Source organism: Podarcis cretensis, assembly GCF_951804945.1.
Source record: "Podarcis cretensis genome assembly, chromosome: 7".
NCBI lineage: Eukaryota > Metazoa > Chordata > Lepidosauria > Squamata > Lacertidae > Podarcis > Podarcis cretensis.
The window spans coordinates 65911726-65930130 of record NC_137176.1 but is presented as its reverse complement, the minus strand read 5'-3'; the positions used below and the strand labels follow the sequence as shown (position 1 = coordinate 65930130).

General features: G+C 44.3%; 1 protein-coding gene and 2 long non-coding RNA genes across 4 annotated transcripts in view; 2 read left to right on the top strand and 1 right to left on the bottom strand.

Moving 5' to 3' along the window:
• Positions 1 to 16202, bottom strand: part of LOC307219791 — a 48801-nt gene extending 32599 nt beyond the window's left edge. The window contains exon 1 of the long non-coding RNA XR_013840562.1: positions 16139 to 16202. This is a non-coding gene — a long non-coding RNA (uncharacterized lncRNA). The remainder of the gene's footprint in view (positions 1 to 16138) is intronic.
• The window catches only part of LOC307219798, a 423907-nt gene that overhangs the window by 34222 nt on the left and 371280 nt on the right, over positions 1 to 18405 (top strand). The gene's annotated exons all lie outside the window — the stretch shown is intronic.
• MMP16 (matrix metallopeptidase 16) overlaps positions 12841 to 18405 on the top strand; it is a 170613-nt gene continuing 165048 nt past the window's right edge. The window contains exon 1 of one of the 2 annotated variants that reach the window (XM_079983108.1): positions 12841 to 13690. In XM_079983108.1, coding sequence (XP_079839234.1) covers positions 13559 to 13690 — 132 coding nt within the window. In that variant the 5' untranslated portion in view covers positions 12841 to 13558. The remainder of the gene's footprint in view (positions 13691 to 18405) is intronic. The other variant, XM_079983109.1, reaches the window with a different exon arrangement.

The window sequence follows — 18405 nt, the reverse complement described above, 5'->3', positions numbered from 1 at the left end:
TGCTGAAGAATTTGCACTCTCGCCATGAGCATTTATGACTGCTTTTATAAGTGAGGTATTGAAAACTTGAAAACACAATTACTGAAACATTTAAGGCAGGCATCCTTCTTCTAATATGTAAATATGTAAATTTTGCAAACTTTTTGGGGGCGTAGGAGGAAATGAAGAACTGTGATTTCCCTTTAAAATAGCTCAACAACTTTTCCCAAAAAAGCTCCACAACTTTTATGTCCAGATTTTATGTGTTTGAAATATGGTAACCCTACACTGAGATGACAACTGAAGTGAATTTCTCTTCCATCCCTAATATCAGAGTATATTTTTTGATGTCTTGACAGCATCCTTCCCAACTGAGGTCTAGCTGTTCTAGGTTGGGGGAGCAAGTGGGTTGCAAGGCTTCATTGTATGAATGAACTTTGCACTTGCAAAGACATTTCTTCTGGACATCGCTTCTGATATGTGACTGTGTGGAGGTGCCACAGCTGGTGAGACCACACACAAATATGCTTTATGTAGTTGTTGTTTGTTTTCTTACAGCAGAAAAATATTCCTAAAGTTCAGAGTTTGGAATTTAGAATAGCAGAGAGAATTCAGTTAGAAGCAACTCTAAAAGCACATTTTGTCATAGGGAAAATGAACCCAGAAATGGTAAGATTCCAAAGAGCCTTTCAAGTTATCTTTTCCAAAATTTACATTTCATGTCTGGATTCTAGTCACCTCACTTCAGGCAATGGCGGATCTTTCATATTCTGGATTTCATATTCTGATGTTTAGTGCTGCTGATCAGTCTTTTTAAAAATAAGGAACAACAACCCTAAAGAACTCCAGGGCCCTAGAAGTTTGAACACAACAGCCGATCCCTTTTATTTGGAGATCTTACAAGTAGCATCTCCTACCATCTCGTACCAAGCTGGTCAGGGCAGAGTTCATGTATCAAAGGTCTGAACTGAGTTTCTTTTCCCTTTCAGCTGAGTGTGCTGAGTGCTTAGAAACCTTCCCACAATCTGGACCCCTGTGAAATTGGGGAAGTGGGGAAGATTTTAAGTGTGTTCAGCTCAACAGCCAAACATACCAAGAATCTTCCTTCAGAGTGGCCCACTGAATATGGTCAGGTGTGGAGCCAGAAGAGACAGGAAATTAGGATTATTGGTGCAGGTTCACCACCCCCCAAGAAAAAAATACCCTTTCTTCTCCCATGTGTCCTTTTAATGTCTGACTAGGACTTTTGTCTGTCTAAATACATTTTCCTTTGTTCTGAATACTGGGTACAGAGCCTATCATAATCTGCCTGGTATGTTTCCTGTACAAGTAATCCTGAAATGAACAACCCTTGTATGTTATAAATGATTTCAGATGGCAAGATGGTGTGCATTTACCTAGGAGTAAGTAAACACCACAAACTACTAGTGATTGTAGTTCTGAAATATTATTTACTACAAAATATGAGGCTTAACACCCAGGACAAATTATGCCTTAATTCATCAGAATTGTGATGCTTCCTTGACTGCAATGAGCTTTTGAACAAACCCATTTATACGAGATTCTTCATTCCTAAACGAATTGCTCCCCCCGCCCCGCCTGGTCTCACAAACAATGAATTACATATTCTTTCAGATATTTATTTCAACTGTCTTTTTTTCCTAATACACTGGCAACATATAGTGTTATAAATGCAGCCTCTTCCTGTCCAGCTGTTCTGTTTGTTATGATATGCTGTTCAGGATAGAATTTGGGCACCATCCAAATTAGGACATTATTTAACTTCTCATCTTTCCAGCTCCTGAAGCAAATCATCAGATTCACTGATAAGTGACACATCACCATAATGTTCAACACTCTATTCCTTTAAATAATTGGAGCGCAAGAATATAGTCCCAACACAATTTTGTGTTGCGGTTAAATTAAGCCCTGATTACATGATCTCTCAAAAATCTGTAAAGATTTATTACAAGGGAGGGCCAATGTAAAGATTTTGTAAATATTTATTGTAAAGGAAGGCCTTCCATCCACCCATCCTGAAAGATACTGATGGGATCACAAAAGGGAAATGTGTTTGGACATCAGCTTCTTGTAGTTTACATCCTGGATACATTTCGACTCAGAAGCCTGAGACCCTCTCATGAGCTCCTCCTTTTCCAAACTTGGTGGCACTGACAGAAACATCCAAAAGATGCTGGAAACCATTAGGTCCATGTGGCAACATCCAGTACTAGATGCCTGGGGCCTAGCATCATTTCCCAGAAGCTTACCTTTTTGTCCCTACCTCAGTAAATTAAGCAAGTGACCAGCGGGAGACTTCTCAACAGGCTGCACCTACTGAAACTCCCTCTTCTACACAACCATTAAAGGTGTGGGTACTCCATTAGAGCCATAAGACTGAAGGATCTGAAAACCCACTCAGAGCTTTCTTTCCCCCAAATTTACTGATACTTGCTGCTTGCCAGCATCAACTGCAGGGGGTCACAGAATAGTGGCAGAAAAATATATTCAAGTGCACATCAAAATAGAGATCCCACTGGAAGCAACAGTGCCAGATTAAACCTTGTGGGCGCCCCTAGGCGACTGCCTAGGGGGGCCCTTGCAAATTATCCCCTAATATGTTTTTTATTTTACCAAATCAATATTATTTTGATCTGTTGTCATGGGGTCCCTAAAAGGTGTGGGGCCCATAGGACGGTGCCTACTCTTATTTGGTAATCCGGCACTAGGAAATAATGACATGTGGATGGAGAATAGTCACAATTACATGTACAATTGGATGTCAACACCATTCATCCATTTTTTAGTTTCTTGCTTCCCGCAGCATATACCTCCAGCTATCCATCCCCATTCACATTCTTCCCCAGCTATACAACTTCAGCCAACTGGACTGGAGAACAAGAGCACCAGCTTAGTTCCCAATGTAACAGAGAGATGTTCCTTCTTTGCCACCTTCTTTGCATCTACTTGGCCACTGTGACACCAGGATTCTAGACTGGATACCCATCCAACAGGGTTCTGCTAATGTTCTTAGTTTCATTTTTTTGAAGTTTTCAACTTTCTTAGCAATTGTCCACTTACATATCTGTTGAGTTTGATAGGGCTGTAGTCCAGGCATAGGCAAACTCGACCCTCCAGATGTTTTGAGACTACAACTCCCATCATCCCTGACCACTGGTCCTGTTAGCTAGGGATGATGGGAGTTGTGGTCCCAAAACATCTAGAGGGCTGAGTTTGCCTATGCCTGCTGTAGTCATTGTTTCCGATCAGTTCAACAACACATCACACCAGATTCTGGGCACCACCACATAATCTGCTCTTTTTAATTGATGGTGAGCATTTCTTTCTTTCTTTTTGCTTGTTTCTAAAGTCATTCTGGTTTCAAATTTCTAGGGGAAAAGTGACTAATAAATCATCAACATCATCCCATAGCACTAGGACCAGAGGTAAGCTATTGCTTTCAGGAATGGTGCTTGTATTGCTTGGCACTAAGATCAGAAATACATTATCTCTGATCTTAGTACTTAGTGCTTATATCAGAGATAAAATATCTCTTTGTCTGATGTCATATTATGCCCAGTGACTGGCAGGTGGGTGTGCTTTGCCCAGCATTGTCTGATGGGCCAGAGGTTCTTCACCTTGTAAACACACACACACACACACACACACACACACACACACACACAGAGTCCTACTACTTACCATCCCCATACACACAACCCTTTTTTGCCACTGGGGCTGAATGGATCCCCTTTGTTGTCTGCTATTATGTGACCCAGCCTAGTATTGTGCGATGGACATTCTAGAAATCCAGTCAATCAGTTTCTGTGCTGTACTGAGCTGAAATGTAGGTGGTTCCCAAGCCTTGCTGTCCATAGGTTGCTTGTTTCAGCTGTGTTTGTTTCAGCTGCGTACTGTAGAGCCAAAAATACTGGAAAACTTGGCATTATGTCAGGTGCAGTTCTTGAGCTCCTTGTGAGATTTTTATATCCATTTTAATTTTACTGTATTCAAAAGCTAATATTAATCTTTTCGCTTTAATGACGTTAAGTTGCCTTGGGTGCTTCCAGGTGCTGGATTCATAAAATCTTGAAAATCAAACAAACTCCCAACTAGGAAAAGAGCTGGCTTTATTTGTGTTACTTTCACAGTAAAAGAGTGAGGCAGAAACATCAATGAGATTAGCAGTGTTATTGCCCTCTAGTGGGTTCATTTATATGCAGTTGCACTGTTATCCTGAAATAAAGAATAATATGGTTCTTCGAAACACACACTGCACTATATTCACTCAAAAACATCATTCCTTTTGACATTTCATGGGGCTTTCTTCTTAATGGATTGTATCTGTGATCATAATATAGCACAATGCACTTGAAGGTGTAAATACCTTTTCTACAGGATCAGAATGAATGAGGCCTACTGTGTACTGGAGTTCGGAATCAACCCTGTAGTGACACAGCAGCTGAGCAAACCTAATGAGATTTTATAAGTATCAAACCATGCAATTAAACCAAGTGTGTGATTGTCACTTGAATGCTGCTGTGTGTGTATTAATCAAACTCAATCATCCCCAGCCATTATTCAAGTTCTACCGAGTCTCAAATGCTTGGTTAAGTTTTCCAAATTAGTTGGCATGTCAAAGTTGCCAGGACTGTTTTGGGGATAGGGAACAAATGTTGCATATGAGGCACAGTCATTCAGAAGTAAAAAAAATATTAAATGAATTACAGAGGGAAGCCAGAAATATGTGCCCCAATCTAGAGATGTTTTTACATGCATGGGATGCACATCTGCAAGGGCAGCTGTTCTACTTACAAAATTACTACAAGATCACAAAATGCATTAAAAGCAAGAGCAGATCCATGCCTTGTTTGTTACAGTTGGTTTTATAATCAAACAAATTATTAGGGAACCATTTAGGCAGGATACTTAACAAAAGCTTCCCAAGTCTTTATGCTCTGGGAATGATCATTCAATTCGGGAGGCAGGGGGAAATGAAAATCCCATGCTCCCAAACAGGAAATGGGCACATAGGAAATGACAAATGGTGTTCCTGGGGAAGTAATTTGCAGTAAATATGTGGCTGGCAAGGGCTTTTCTGTGTTTTGTGAGCTATCTTTGCTACCAGTTATGCCTTGCCCCTTCTCAAAGTTAAGGGGGCTGAGAAGGTAGGAGAGACTTCACCCACTTTCTGCGAAACTGCACACCAGTGTTTGCATATCATTGTATAAGCTACTTACACTTTATAACCTAGACTGCAATCGTATGTCATTTTTGAAGGCAATTAGCCCCATTAACCACAGTGGAATTTACCTATCAGTAAGCATCCAGAGGCATGTTCTGTACTGTTTGAAACCTGCATATTGCCATATTTTGTTCAGCCATAATGCTGCTTCTTCTTCTTCTTCTTCTTCTTCTTCTTCTTCTTCTTCTTCTTCTCATACCCTGTCCACTCTGGGCAGCTTGCAACATTTCTAAAAACATTTCTAAAAACATCAAACATTAAAAACTTCCCCAAACAGAGTTGCATTCAGATGTCTTCTAAAAGTCAGATAGTTGTTTATTTCCTTGACATCTGAAGGGAGCGCATTACACAAGAAGGGGGCCACTACTGAGAAGCCCCTCTGCCTGGTTCCTTGTAACTTCACTTCTCACAGTGAGGGAACCAGCAGAAGACTCTCAGAGGAGGACCTCAGTGTCTGGGCTGAGTGATGGGGGTGGAGACGCTCCTTCAGGTACACCGGGCCAAGGCTGTTTAGGGCTTTAAAGGTCAGCACCAACACTGTGAATTGTGCTTGGAAACGTAGTGGGAGCCAGTGAAGAACCTTAAGGACTGGTGTTATATGGCCCTGGTGGCCACTCTCAGTCACCAGTCTAGCTGCCACATTCTGGATTAGTTGTAGTTTCCGAGTCATCTTCAAAGGTAGCCCCACACAGAGCGCATTGCTCCCAGCTCCTCTAGACCAGGCAGAGGCAAACTTGGCGCACCAGATGTTTTGGGACTACAACTCCCATCATCCCTGACCACTGGTCCTGTTAGCTAGGGATGATGGGAATTGTAGTCCCAAAACATCTGGCGGGCCGAGTTTGCCTATGCCTGCTCTAGACGGTCCAGAAGGATGTCATGGTTGGTGGTATAAAAGGCTGCTGACTGGTCCAATAGAACTAGGAAACAGCAGGTTACTTGCTGCAGCACCATGGAGAGTTCCTTCTGAGCAACTTGCTCCAAAAAGGACTGGAAGTGAACTGAGGCCTTTTGGAGTCTCTAGTCCAAATCCACCTCTCCTAGCCTCTGTCCCCTCTGGAGGCGTAGAGTCTCTGTAAGTGGCAACACCCAAACCTAAATATGGGCAATTCTCATCCCATAGCCTTCTGGGCTCCCAATGACAATGGACTAGAAAAATACCGTGGGTGGCACTGTTCTTCAGGCTCAGGGGATGGTGACTGAGAGGATCCTGGCAGTTCCACAGACTCTGGTGCTGTGGCATCTGGTTCACTGGCCTCCTGCCTGCCAGCTTCAGATTCAGTGGTTCCCTCATCAACAGCACCAGGCTTAGAGCCAGGAAGTCAGTTTGATTCCTTATTTGGTAACACTATAGCCTCTGACTCAGTGTCTTTCCCAATCCTGGACTCTCAGGTCATGACAGATATATGTCTCAATAAACAGAATGATGAAATCTACAGAATTAGTGGCATAATTTTGTATTTGGACATGACAGCCCTATAATGAATTTTTGCTATATGTCTTATTTGCCAGCTTCAGGAAAGGCTCTCACATTAGATTTGTAGTCCGACATTTTAGCAATGACCATGGTTTGTCTTTTATTTATTTGTACATCAGGCAATTTGCCAATCTTGACATCATTGTGCCTAATATGTTGCCTGTCAGTTTTGACATGGCCATGTTTTTAAAGCCAGGAATAGGGAACTTGTGGCTCTCCAGATGTTGATGGACTGCAGTCCCCATCATGCCTGGCCACTGACCATGATGGATGCAGCTGAAGGGAGCTGGAGTCTAACAACATCTGGAGGGAAACAGATTCACCATCCCTTTCTTTAGTCAAGAGGATTGGGAAAGCAAGAATTAATATCTGCAGCCAGCTCAATCATGAAATTTGTTCTCTAAGCTCCTTGACTATGTTGTTGAATGTAACCTACCTCACAGGGTAAAATAGAATAATATTGCAGTGACTTCCTTAGACAAAAGCTGATAAAGGAATAAATGAAAATGGTGAAGTATGATGTAGTGGTTAGAGTATTGGATAGAACTAAGCAGGTCCAGATTCAAATCTCCAGTTGGCCATGGAGCTCACTGGATGACCTTGGGCTGGTCACAAACTCTCTGCCTAACCTATCCCACAGGGTTGTTACGGTAAAATGGGGAGGGAAGTAGACTTCCTTGAGCTCCTTGAAGGAAAGCTGGAGTGCTAATGTAATAAAGTAATAAATAAATGTATATGCAGTCCCTAACCTTGGCCATTCATTGGAAGACAAAACACAACTCACTAGGGTTTTTTTTCCTCCCCTCTGTTGATTTAAAATGTCCATAAGTTGTTTATATCCTTTAGAAGGGCAATAATCCATTGGTGGTCCATTTCTGCAAAGAATTTAGATACTCATATTCCAGCTAAGTAGATGAGGCAAAATAAGACACCACACTTTGCTAACCAGGGACATAGAGAACACAACAAATGGCAGAATTCCTGTCATTAATCTTCTTTCCACCTGCCCAACAAATGCATCATTTCAAATATGCATCAACAAAATATCCTTTTGAATAACATGGTTCTCAAAAGCCTTTCTCATAAGTGATCTCATGACCTGTTCCATCCTGGAATCACATCATGCTGATTTTTAAACTTCCGGCTTCTTTCTTGGTTCTGTTACCTCATCCTATTTTTCTCAGAATAGCATCACCTTTCTTCTGTCCTCACTGAGCTGCTATACCGTCACTTGACGTATGCAATCAGTATTGCCGTTTCCATATCGACAAGGCTACATGACCTTGCCTCTCCCATCTGACTTACCATTACATTAGCACCTATTCCCTGCATTTTGCATTGTAAATCCCACCTCTGTTCCCTAGTAGCAACTTTGAACAGACCAGTATTTGACTGTTCAGAGGGCTCACAATTACAGCTCCTGTGCAATTATGCAGAAAGTCTAGTGTGCAGCTAGGGCAGAAAAGTCTTTAATATACTTTCCATAGCATTTATTTCTTTCCTTTCAAAACTGGATTGCTTGCCAAATAGTTCAGATGACTTCTTCCAAGAATGGCTATCTGATCTGCTTGAAGGAATAAAAATGTCAGTGCCAAAAGGGTAAGAAAAAGCTGACTCAGAAACTGCTTACTACTGCGTCTGATGGCATACACCAGGGATAGGGAACCTGTGGCCCTCCAATTGTCACAAGACTCCAACTCCCATCAGCCCCAGCTAGTACAGTATGATCAATGGCCAGGAATGATGGGAGTTGGAGTCCAACAAGATTTCAAGGAAGCAGATTCCTTATCCCTGGTCTTTATTTGGAAACTGATCCAGCAGCCTGGAAAGCATGTTGCCTTTTTGTGACCTAAATATTACGGTAAGGTTGCAAAAGCTACTATGTGTACACCATACCAGGCCTTGTTTTTTTATCTCCTAGGAATGCAAGTGACTCCCTGGGCTGCATTGTACTGGACACACCCAGTGAACATGAGTATCACTATGTTTCACTCTTCCATCATGACTTCCCCTCTCCCTGCTGCTAATGTCCGACCTTCTCTTTGTGAATTTAAAATGCTAGACATGAGCAGTACAGAATAGTTGTTTTTCTAGATCCAGCTTTGATCACGAGAGCAATAGCAAGGACCTATCTTGGTCACTCCCCTCATTCCATGTTGCATGATTTTGATGAATGATCCCAAACATTGCTTCCTTTCACCTTCTGTTCCTGCATCCCGACTGGGCCATCCCACGTTTCCATTTGACTTCCTGGAATAATTATATCAATTTTGTTGCACACATCCCAATCTCTGAGTGTTGAGAAGCTTTGGGGGTTCCCGCACCTATGCAAGGCCCGATTTCCTTGGCATGAAGGTCAATGGAGATTGTGGTGCCTTTAGGATATATGTTTTATTTATACATATATGCAAACTGAACAGAGCATGGAAGGGCTCACAACATTAACATCCCAACAGATCTTGCCTCCCCCATTAGGTTATAGGGAGATCTCCAAGTGATAGTTTTGGTTCCAGCACAGAGCAAAACAAGCCCCGTGTCTTCAGTTTCTAGCATCAGCAAAAATCCACTCCCATAGGCCTCCTTGGCCTAATGCTCCCCATCCTAGGATGAAGTGGCATTCACCCAGGTGAGCTGTTAAAAGACCCACCTATTTGTCAAAATAGCAAGAAGGCAACTTTTTTGGACAAGTAAATGGCAGTACTTAATGGGCCAGCTAAGGGATTGGGATTGGTCTGACTGGTTCCACAGTTTCTTTTACTAGATTCTAAACATCACTGGATACAGAATTACAGGGTTGGAAGGACCACACCAATATCATCCACCCCAAACCTATAACAATATTATCATAAACTACAGATGATCCACTTTTTGACTTTGTCTTATTATTGATTCTGAATTGGACCTGACTACACATGTTTCTTCTCCAAGGGATCCTGCCAAAGAAAGCAGCATTCTCAGTCATGACATCCATACAATCCATACAGACTGAAGTCTGGTGCATTTTGGATCATTTCATGAAATGGAACATTTTGTTTCCACAGTGGACATTTAGTGTATTCTCTGGATATAACCAAATGAAGGAGGATAAATCTGCTTCAAGTTGTGATCATGTTCACTGAAAATATTTGTAATGTTATCTTTTCATGCAAAGTGAAAAAAACAAAATCACTCAAAACTCAGCAGACATTGTAGTAGATATAACTTCAGTTTAAATATGAAATATGAAAGACATGCATATCTCCCTCTAGTGTGGAAGAACCTAACAATTCTATAACTTTATATAGGCCAGACATATCTATTCAAGATAGTGATGTCATTAAAGGCTTCATTTTTTAAAAAATGGAAGCAGGAAATGCACAATTGTGTTTAAAAAATGAGAATTTTTTTTTTGTAAAACGCGAAATTTTAATTTTTTTTGTAAAAAAAAACCCACAAACCTCTTTGTATGGTGTCCTCAAATCACCAACCTCCATTTTTTCACCTTTGAAATAATATGTGGGACTGACTTAGTGTGTGAACTGAGCGTAACGGAAATATTTTTGATTGCCATAGCAACAAAATATCTTGGTGGGGAAAAGAGCACTCTGCTGAACACATGTAAAGCAACAAGGTTACACAGACTTTAGGCCTCCAGCATCCGATCCTACCGATACAAAATATGAAGAACTGATTGTTTTGTACAGATGGGTCAATAAAGCTGAAACACTTGTGCGCCTGACATATTACTTTGTTGCTCTTTGCCATGGGCACAGGTACTATCAAGTAAAGTGAATGACTTACTACCAGGAAAAGGGTTTGTTAAAAATTTAGAACTTCTGGGTCAAAAACACTCCATGTGCATGTTCTCAAGTTATACCACCTGTGCCATTTTCCCTTAAAAAAATGGAAAAAGAGATGAATGAGGCCAGGGGGGCTCTAATAATTTGTATAGGGAAAAGGTTCCAATTCTATAAAGTGCCCTTAAAATGGCTTGTAAAATGTCCCTTAAAATGTATAACAGATATGGACACGTACCCTGGGATATGTATACTAGATCCCAGGGACACATTCTGCAAGAGGGCCCATTGTTCTGCGGTACACAGATGCAAGCAGTTTTTTTTATTGCTACTTTGTTCACAGTTTTATTTCACCCAGTCGCGTATGAGACACTTGATGTCAAACTGGATCTGGAATCTTCATTGCCTTATTTCAGTAAATTTTGATACACAGGACTGGCTGAGGATTTGACTGCCAATCATTTTACGACAAGCACTTGTGCATCTGTTAAATGCTATATTCTAGAATTCACCATTAATTAATATTAGAGATAATAAAAGATTGACAATTGTACTGTACTGGCAGAAATTGACCTCTATGGATGATATACTAGAAACTAAGGATAACAACCCAAGGTTTCGGTAGGTCTGACAAATCAATATGTTAAATTCATTCATCGTTTTACCAGTTCATCCAAGACCTAGTCTCTTTCAAAATATTTTTTTTAAAAAGCATATATCCTCTCTGTGAGGCTGAGCTCTCATAGGACCATCCCACATCATGGACCAGATTCTTAGTCCACTAAGAGGATGTGAGAATTGCATGTTTTATGGCAGCTCCAAAGCCCACAGCTCAATATCCATGAAAATGAACCCTATGCGCATTCAGTGGAATTTGCAAGCATCTAGGGAACAGGTAAGGGACGCGGGTGGCGCTGCGGGTTAAACCACAGAGCCTAGGACTTGCTGATCAGAAGGTCAGCGGTTTGAATCCCCACAACAGTGTGAGCTCCCGTTGCTCGGTCCCTGCTCCTGCCAACCTAGCAGTTCGAAAGCACATCAAAGTGCAAGTAGATAAATAGGTACCGCTCCGGCGGGAAGGTAAACGTTGTTTCTGTGCGCTGCTCTGGTTCGCCAGAAGCGGCTCAGTCATGCTGGCCACATGACCCAGAAGCTGTACGCCGGCTCCCTTGGCCAGTAAAAGTGAGATGAGCGCCGCAACCCCAGAGTCGGTCACGACTGGATCTAATGGTCAGGGGTCCCTTTACCTTTACTAGGGAAGAGGGTGGCCAGGGGAAGTCAGCAGATATAAGAAGAATTCGTAAGCAGTGTGGAGAAGTGTGCCTGTTCCTTGTATCATCACATTCCAATGAAACAAATGGAACAGCCTCACTTTACAATATGCCCCTTCTCAAGACACTCCTTATTCCATCCAGGTAACCATCAGGGAGCAGGAGGTGAACCAATGAATCATCCCAGTCCAACCCTCATTTGCAAAGTAGGATATCATGTATTCAAAGCATCTGCCCAAACTTCCCTTGCAAACTTCCAAGAAAGGCAGTTCTACAACCTTAAGGCACTTGCCCCCCATTGCTACACAGTGAAAGATTTAACCCTTTGCTTCTTCTCCAAAGCTGTGTGAATCATTGTTTTCTTTACAACGGTCACCGTTGTTTCCTACCTAAAATCTTGTTAACACGTCCCCATTCCCTGCCTGCAGCAACCTGAACGTTTACTGAGAAATAAAGTCAAGGGGAGTTTATCGCCGTTGAGCGCAACCCCCGCCTTTTGTCTCTGCTAAGATCAAGACAACTCACGCCCTTTCATCTCCCCCTCTTTGCTTCTTTAAGAGATGATTTCACCACCTTCCTAACTCCCTCGTCCCTTAGTCCTGACAACGTTGTCGTCCTCAAACTCTGCTTCCCGAAATCCAAAACAGGGATGTTGTTGGAATATTTTTATATATTATTGGGGGGCGGAGTGTTAAGAGACCTTACCTGCCCTGCTTGTGTGACAAAAAGAGAAGAGCCTGAACAAAGGTGTGACTTTGCGACTCAATCAGAGGAAGATTCCATTTTTTTTTACACGCAAAAAAAAAAAAAAAGGAAAATAGCGGACATCTCTTAACTCCCATTGTGTGGACTGAAGCACAAAGGCGTCTCACTCTGGGGAGTGGGTGTTTCTTCCAAACCCCCTCCCCCTCTTCAGCGGCCCATTTCCTTTGCGATCCCATTCATTCCTCCACCCAGCCCTACAAGGAACCTCCTCCCTGCCTCTCCCCACCAAACCCCGTCCAGGGCTGGCCTTGGCCGGAGCCGAGGCGGCAGATATCCGCGCAGGCGCCGGCGGACCCCTCCTCCCCTCCTTTCCCCCAAGAGGAGCCTGGGGAGGGCGGTCCCCTCTCAGGTCCGCGCGAGGAAGAAGAGGAGGAGGAGGAGGAGGAGAAGGTGGTGGAGGAGGAGTTATGTAGATGACGGATGAACGTTTCTGGAGTGGCGGGGCGAGCCGAGAGGCATAAGCGCAGCCGGGGAAGCGGAGCACGGGCGGCCAGGCAGCCGAGGAGGCCTTGGCGAGCCGGAGGAGGGGCCGCAGCCCGAGGAGGCGGAGGCGGAGGCGGAGGCAGGCGGTTGCTGTGCAAACGAGGCGCCTCGCCGGAGCCGCAGCTGCACTTGGACGCCGCGTTCCCTCCCGGACGGGACGAGCGAGGAGGAGGAGGATGTGGAAGAGCTGACCGAGCTCGATGCCGCCGCGCCGCGTCCTGGACTGAAGGGTCTCCTCTCCCCTCCTCCTCCTCCTCCTCCTCCTCCTCCTCCTGCTGCTGCTGCCTCTGGAGGTGAACCTGCGTCGAGCTGTTCCTCCTCGACAGCGCGGGGGGAATCTCTCCCCCTCCCCTCTTCTCCCCTTTGAGAGAGAGAGAGAGAGAGAAACCCACCCGAGTGTGCGTGTTGTGTTTTTGTTTTGGCTGTTCGGAAGGGGAGAGAGAGAGAAGAGGGAGAAGGAGGTGGAGAAGGAGAAGGAGGAGGAAGGCAGCGAAGGCAAGGAGCGCGCTCTCTCTCCCGCTCGCCCGCCGTCTCTGCCTTCTCCATTGAAGCACAGTTCACTATGATCTTACTCGCCTTCAGCACTGCAAGCCGGGGGGATTTCGTGCATCATTCCAGGGTGTTTTTCTTGCAAGCCTTGCTTTGGATTTTATGGGCTACTGGGTGCAGAGCGGAGCAGTATTTCAATGTAGAGGTAAGATCTATGCACATCTATGTCTGTCTCTCTCTCTCTCTGTGTTTCCTCTCTTTTCTGGGTTGCTTCTTGCATTCATTCAACGTGCAGAAATAAATAAATAAAATAAAAAAATAATAGGGTGTAGGAGAAATCCCAAACCTCCCCAACAGTCGCTTCTGCGAGCGCAGCCAGGACGCTTTTCCTTCCTGCAACCAACAGAGTTTCCCGTTTCTGGTGAGCCGTCTCTTGGTTTCAGGATCCCTTGATGCCCAGGACAGCGAAAAGCCACGATGCTGGGCTCCGGGGGATTCACCATTGCGCCCTGGCAGTACTGTCCCTCCCCTACTTTAAAAAGAGATTGGGGTGGTGGTGAAGTGGTCCTCTCCAAAACGCGCATGCATCCGTACGTGACGGGTGGTAGGTTAAAAGTAGCCACTGGACATTAAGACGCAAGAACAGTCTGAATGGGAGTTTAAGTTGGGGAGGGGGCATGAATTTATATTGCTAAGATCAGGGCGTTGTTGTTTAAATGAAAGTGGAGAGGGAAAAGGCATTCATTGAACAGGACAAGGTTTCTTTTGTCACTTTGAAACATTCCTGTGGACTTTTGCTCCAGGGGCTGCTGTAATGGCTAAACGGATGTCCCCTCAGGCAGCTGCAAACGGGGCGGTGAAGGGAGGCGGGCGTTGTTAAGAGGTGGAGAGGAACTTTGTGAAGTTAGTTAAAATGTGAGAAGGTGAACAGCATCTGGATAGGATCTGCTCTGGGTTAACGGCTAGACTTCAGCTGGGATCCACACCCTACTACTCCCCCAGTTTTTAGCCTCAGCCCAATGTATAAACACTGGATCTGGCTTTTGCAGCACAAACCCTGTACATGTCTACTCAGCAGTAATGCCTATTGAGTTCAGTGGGGCTTGCCTGCACTTAACGTGTGTATAGAGTCGCAGCCTAAGTGTGGTTGATTATTGAGTGTGCTGCATTTTCTCAGCTTTTGTCCTTTTCTCATATGCTTTGCACCATAATGTCTGTCCATCTGTCTGTCAAATCAGTCCCAGTTTGTCCCTTATGTTATCATTCTTATGCATGGCCTCCTTTCATCTTGCTCACCCACTGCTGCTGGTTCAGGAGTTGAAAGAGACCACACAAACCATAACAACTCCCATTCCTGTATCAGACTTGATCCGTCTTACTGATTACACACCTGCAGCTCAATCCTTTGCTGACCCCAGTGCTTCTTCAGACCCAAAGTGTCTCTTACTCGTGCACATTTGAAATATTCTTCCTCATAAACTCCTGTTCTTCTGGCTCTCAGGATCTCAAGCTTTCTCTGGATGTGCCCCCCCCTTTTTTAGCCATAAGAGGAGACTCTCTTTAGTCTGACCATACAAGACTCACATTTTCTGTGTATGTCAATAATATAATTTGTCTTTCTCTTCTAAGGATACTTGTCTATGACTGAATTTCCCAAACCTGGTCACATTCATCTATTATTTCAGGGCTATCCTGGCTAGTCCGTCTTGGCTATATTTCATTTTGGCTTCCTCCCACAACCCTGTATTGCCAACTCTTTCCCCTGATGTCTTGTCATAGGGCTAGGCTGAAAGGTGTGAGCAATACCTGACACCCTTTGGCCTAATTCTGGTTATGGCTGTTGGAGCTGACTGTGGCGGGAGTGCCACTTAGCCAAACTCATTCTGCTCTCGAGAACATCCTTTATTCCCCTCTTTACGCTCATTCTTCCAATGAGAACTGGAGGAGACTGCCAAGGGGAAGGGGGGAAAGCCACCCAATAGCATCACGCCTAGATAGTGCCACATGCAGGGAGTCCGGTAGGCTTTCCAGCTCCAGAAGCATTTCCTCCTGCCACAGCTAGTTGCTGTGCCAGCTGCCTACTCTGCAGGACGCAGGCCAGCAGCAGATGGTGCTAGGACATGAGGAGTGAGAGGATAGTTTAGGGAATCTAGGAAGACACCAGTAAGTAGCAAGGGGGAGAAACTAAACTTACATGAAGCAGTGAAGTATGGAGGGAAAACTATGAATGAAGAAAAGTTGGAGAAGTGGGTTTAGTGTTTTCCCGCTTCCTGATACAATGTTTCATAGTTGTGCTTCAGAGCCAGTGTATAATTGGAAGGTCATGTGTGAAAGTGTGAAATTCAATATCTATATTGAAATACTTTATTGTCACTTGTACAACTTGTATACAGTGAGATTCATCTACTATATCTCTATAGCCACTCTATCTATCTATCTATCTATCTATCTATCTATCTATATCTATACATACTGTATATAAAATTGTCCAGTAGCACCTTAGAGACCAACTAATAAGCTTTTGTGTGCATGCACGCTTTTTCAGATATACACGAAAGCTTATACCTAGAACAAACATAGTTGGTCTCTAAGGTGCTACTGGACTATATATATATATATATTTCGATTGTGTCACACCAACACAGCTACCTACCTGAATCTGTGAATTTCAAGAGTTTGATTTTGTTCAACAAAGGACCCTCTCCTTTTTTCTTTTTCTTTTTTGCCTCTGGCCACCCGAAAAAGAGAGGTGTGGAGAGGGTGTGTATTCAGTTCTTACTTCTGGCTCTGCCTACAGTTAGCAGCCATGCCCTCCTAGTAGACATTAGCCACCACCGCTCTGTTCTGTAGGTCATTTCGAAAGCTAAAGTGGAATAATCCAGGCATAGAAGGATCTATGCCATTCCTGGAGGCTAGCACACTTCGTTTGTCTGGGGAGCAGGTGGCTGGGATTTCTCTGGTCCTGGAATAAATCTCTTGAGAGCAAAGCACGGTGTCCTGCCTTATCGTCGTCTTCTGCCTCCTTGAGATCAGCATGGTCTCTGCTACCAGGCTGAAGGGAAATTAATTTACATTTATCTCTCAGTAAGGCTGAGAGCTTTTCAAGTGCCATTTGTTGTTGTAAAAAAAACACAACACCCCGGAGTAGCTGGAGCCACAATGCAGAGGGAACGTGAGGCTAAGGACTTGGCAGCGATTGGGTGACTCTGTGCCATGGATTTCTCTGTGTCAGCACCAGACCCATAAAACAGGACAATAAATCACGGAGAACCCATCCCTACTTGAGCACAGCAAATTCTGTTCCAGGAGCAATTTAAACAAACATAGAAGTGAGGGGGCTGCTGTAGACCAGAGTCCATTGTAATGGATTTATGGAGGCTAAGCTCACATGGTTGGTAGCATAGGAAATGGAATTTAATTTCACTAGGGCCACTTCAACATGGATCTGTGTTATTTATACTGTTGTTTGGTCATTCTTGTAGCATTAAAACAAATACTGAAAGGAGGGCGCGTACACACACACTCACCACCTGTTGCACATACAGACATGGTTTATGCTGCATATCTGTTTTTGTAAACACTGGGTTCTACCTAGCTAGGTTTTAATCAGAGTAGACCGACTGAAGGTAGTTTCTGCACGTGCTGTAGTGGGAAGCGAGGGGCAGATGGGGCTCTTCAACCTGGGAAGGTAGTCCATCTAGGAGAAGGAAAACTTTGCTCCCAAACCTCCATTGCCTTGCGGGGTATCTTCAGGAGATGAAAATGCTAAGAGAGTAAACCCTACAGAATGGAGTCCCTCAGGCAGTTGGGTGGCCACTTGTGCTCCTCCTTCAGGCAACTCCTGCAGCCATCTGGTGCCAAACATATGGCTATGCTTTCCTTTGGACCACATCAGTGAGGCTGAGAGGGGGGTCTTGTCATCTGGGCAGCCCAGGACCTCCATACACACTGCCCAGGCTTGTGCCCCAGGGAGGTCATTTAGGTGTTGTTAACACAGCAATTTGACTTCACCCCTGGAGGCGCACCCCATTGTCTCTTGAGGCAGATGAATGCCAACAAGACTGATTGAAGTTAGTGATTGAAGTCATGGTGATTATTTTCAATGGGTCTACTCTGAGTAGAACTAACATTGGCTATAACCCTTAGACTGCAGTTCTATACTTACATTGGATCAAGCACTATTGAACTCAGTGTGCCTTACCTTTGAGTAGACAAGTATAACATGACACAATTACTTGGTTTTAGCAGGAGGCTTCCAAACATGTACTCTCCATACCTGATCTGGAAATGGCTGATTCTTCTGGTTTCCATCTCGTATTTTAGTGATATTTTTCTAGAATTACTGGAGCTCAGATTACTATGTGTATGTGTATATGCCTTTCTTTGTATGTCTTGTTGGAGTTGCAGCCTCAAATTCTGCTAGGTGAGAGCTCTAAAAATGTCAGTATTCAGTATCATCAAATAATTGTTGACATTGTTAAGGGGGTGGTCCTCAGTGATGTGGTTGTGACCAGGGGCATAGGAAGGGGGTGCGGGGTGTGTGGCCCACCCTGGGTGAGGGGGTGACAAAATGACACACTGTGGGGGGCGGCACTTACCACGGGGTCTGGCCTGCAGCGTGCCCAAGCCACGCATCTCTCCTGGGAGTGACACGGTGCTCAGAGCCCCACAATGCCCAAAATGGCAGCATGGGGCTTGTGTCCGCCAGGCGTACTCCATGGGCAGCTCATCGCGGCACCCTCATGGGCGGATCACCACGGCGCCCCCATGGGCAGTTCGTCCCGCCCCTGCCACTTCGGGTGCCGGAGCAGTTAGGTCCACCCCTGGTTGTGACACATACTTCTGTATTGTTAGTCACATAAAAAGGCTATGCAATAGACAATGTGAAATCCTGTTCAGTAAAGCGATAAACACTGGGAG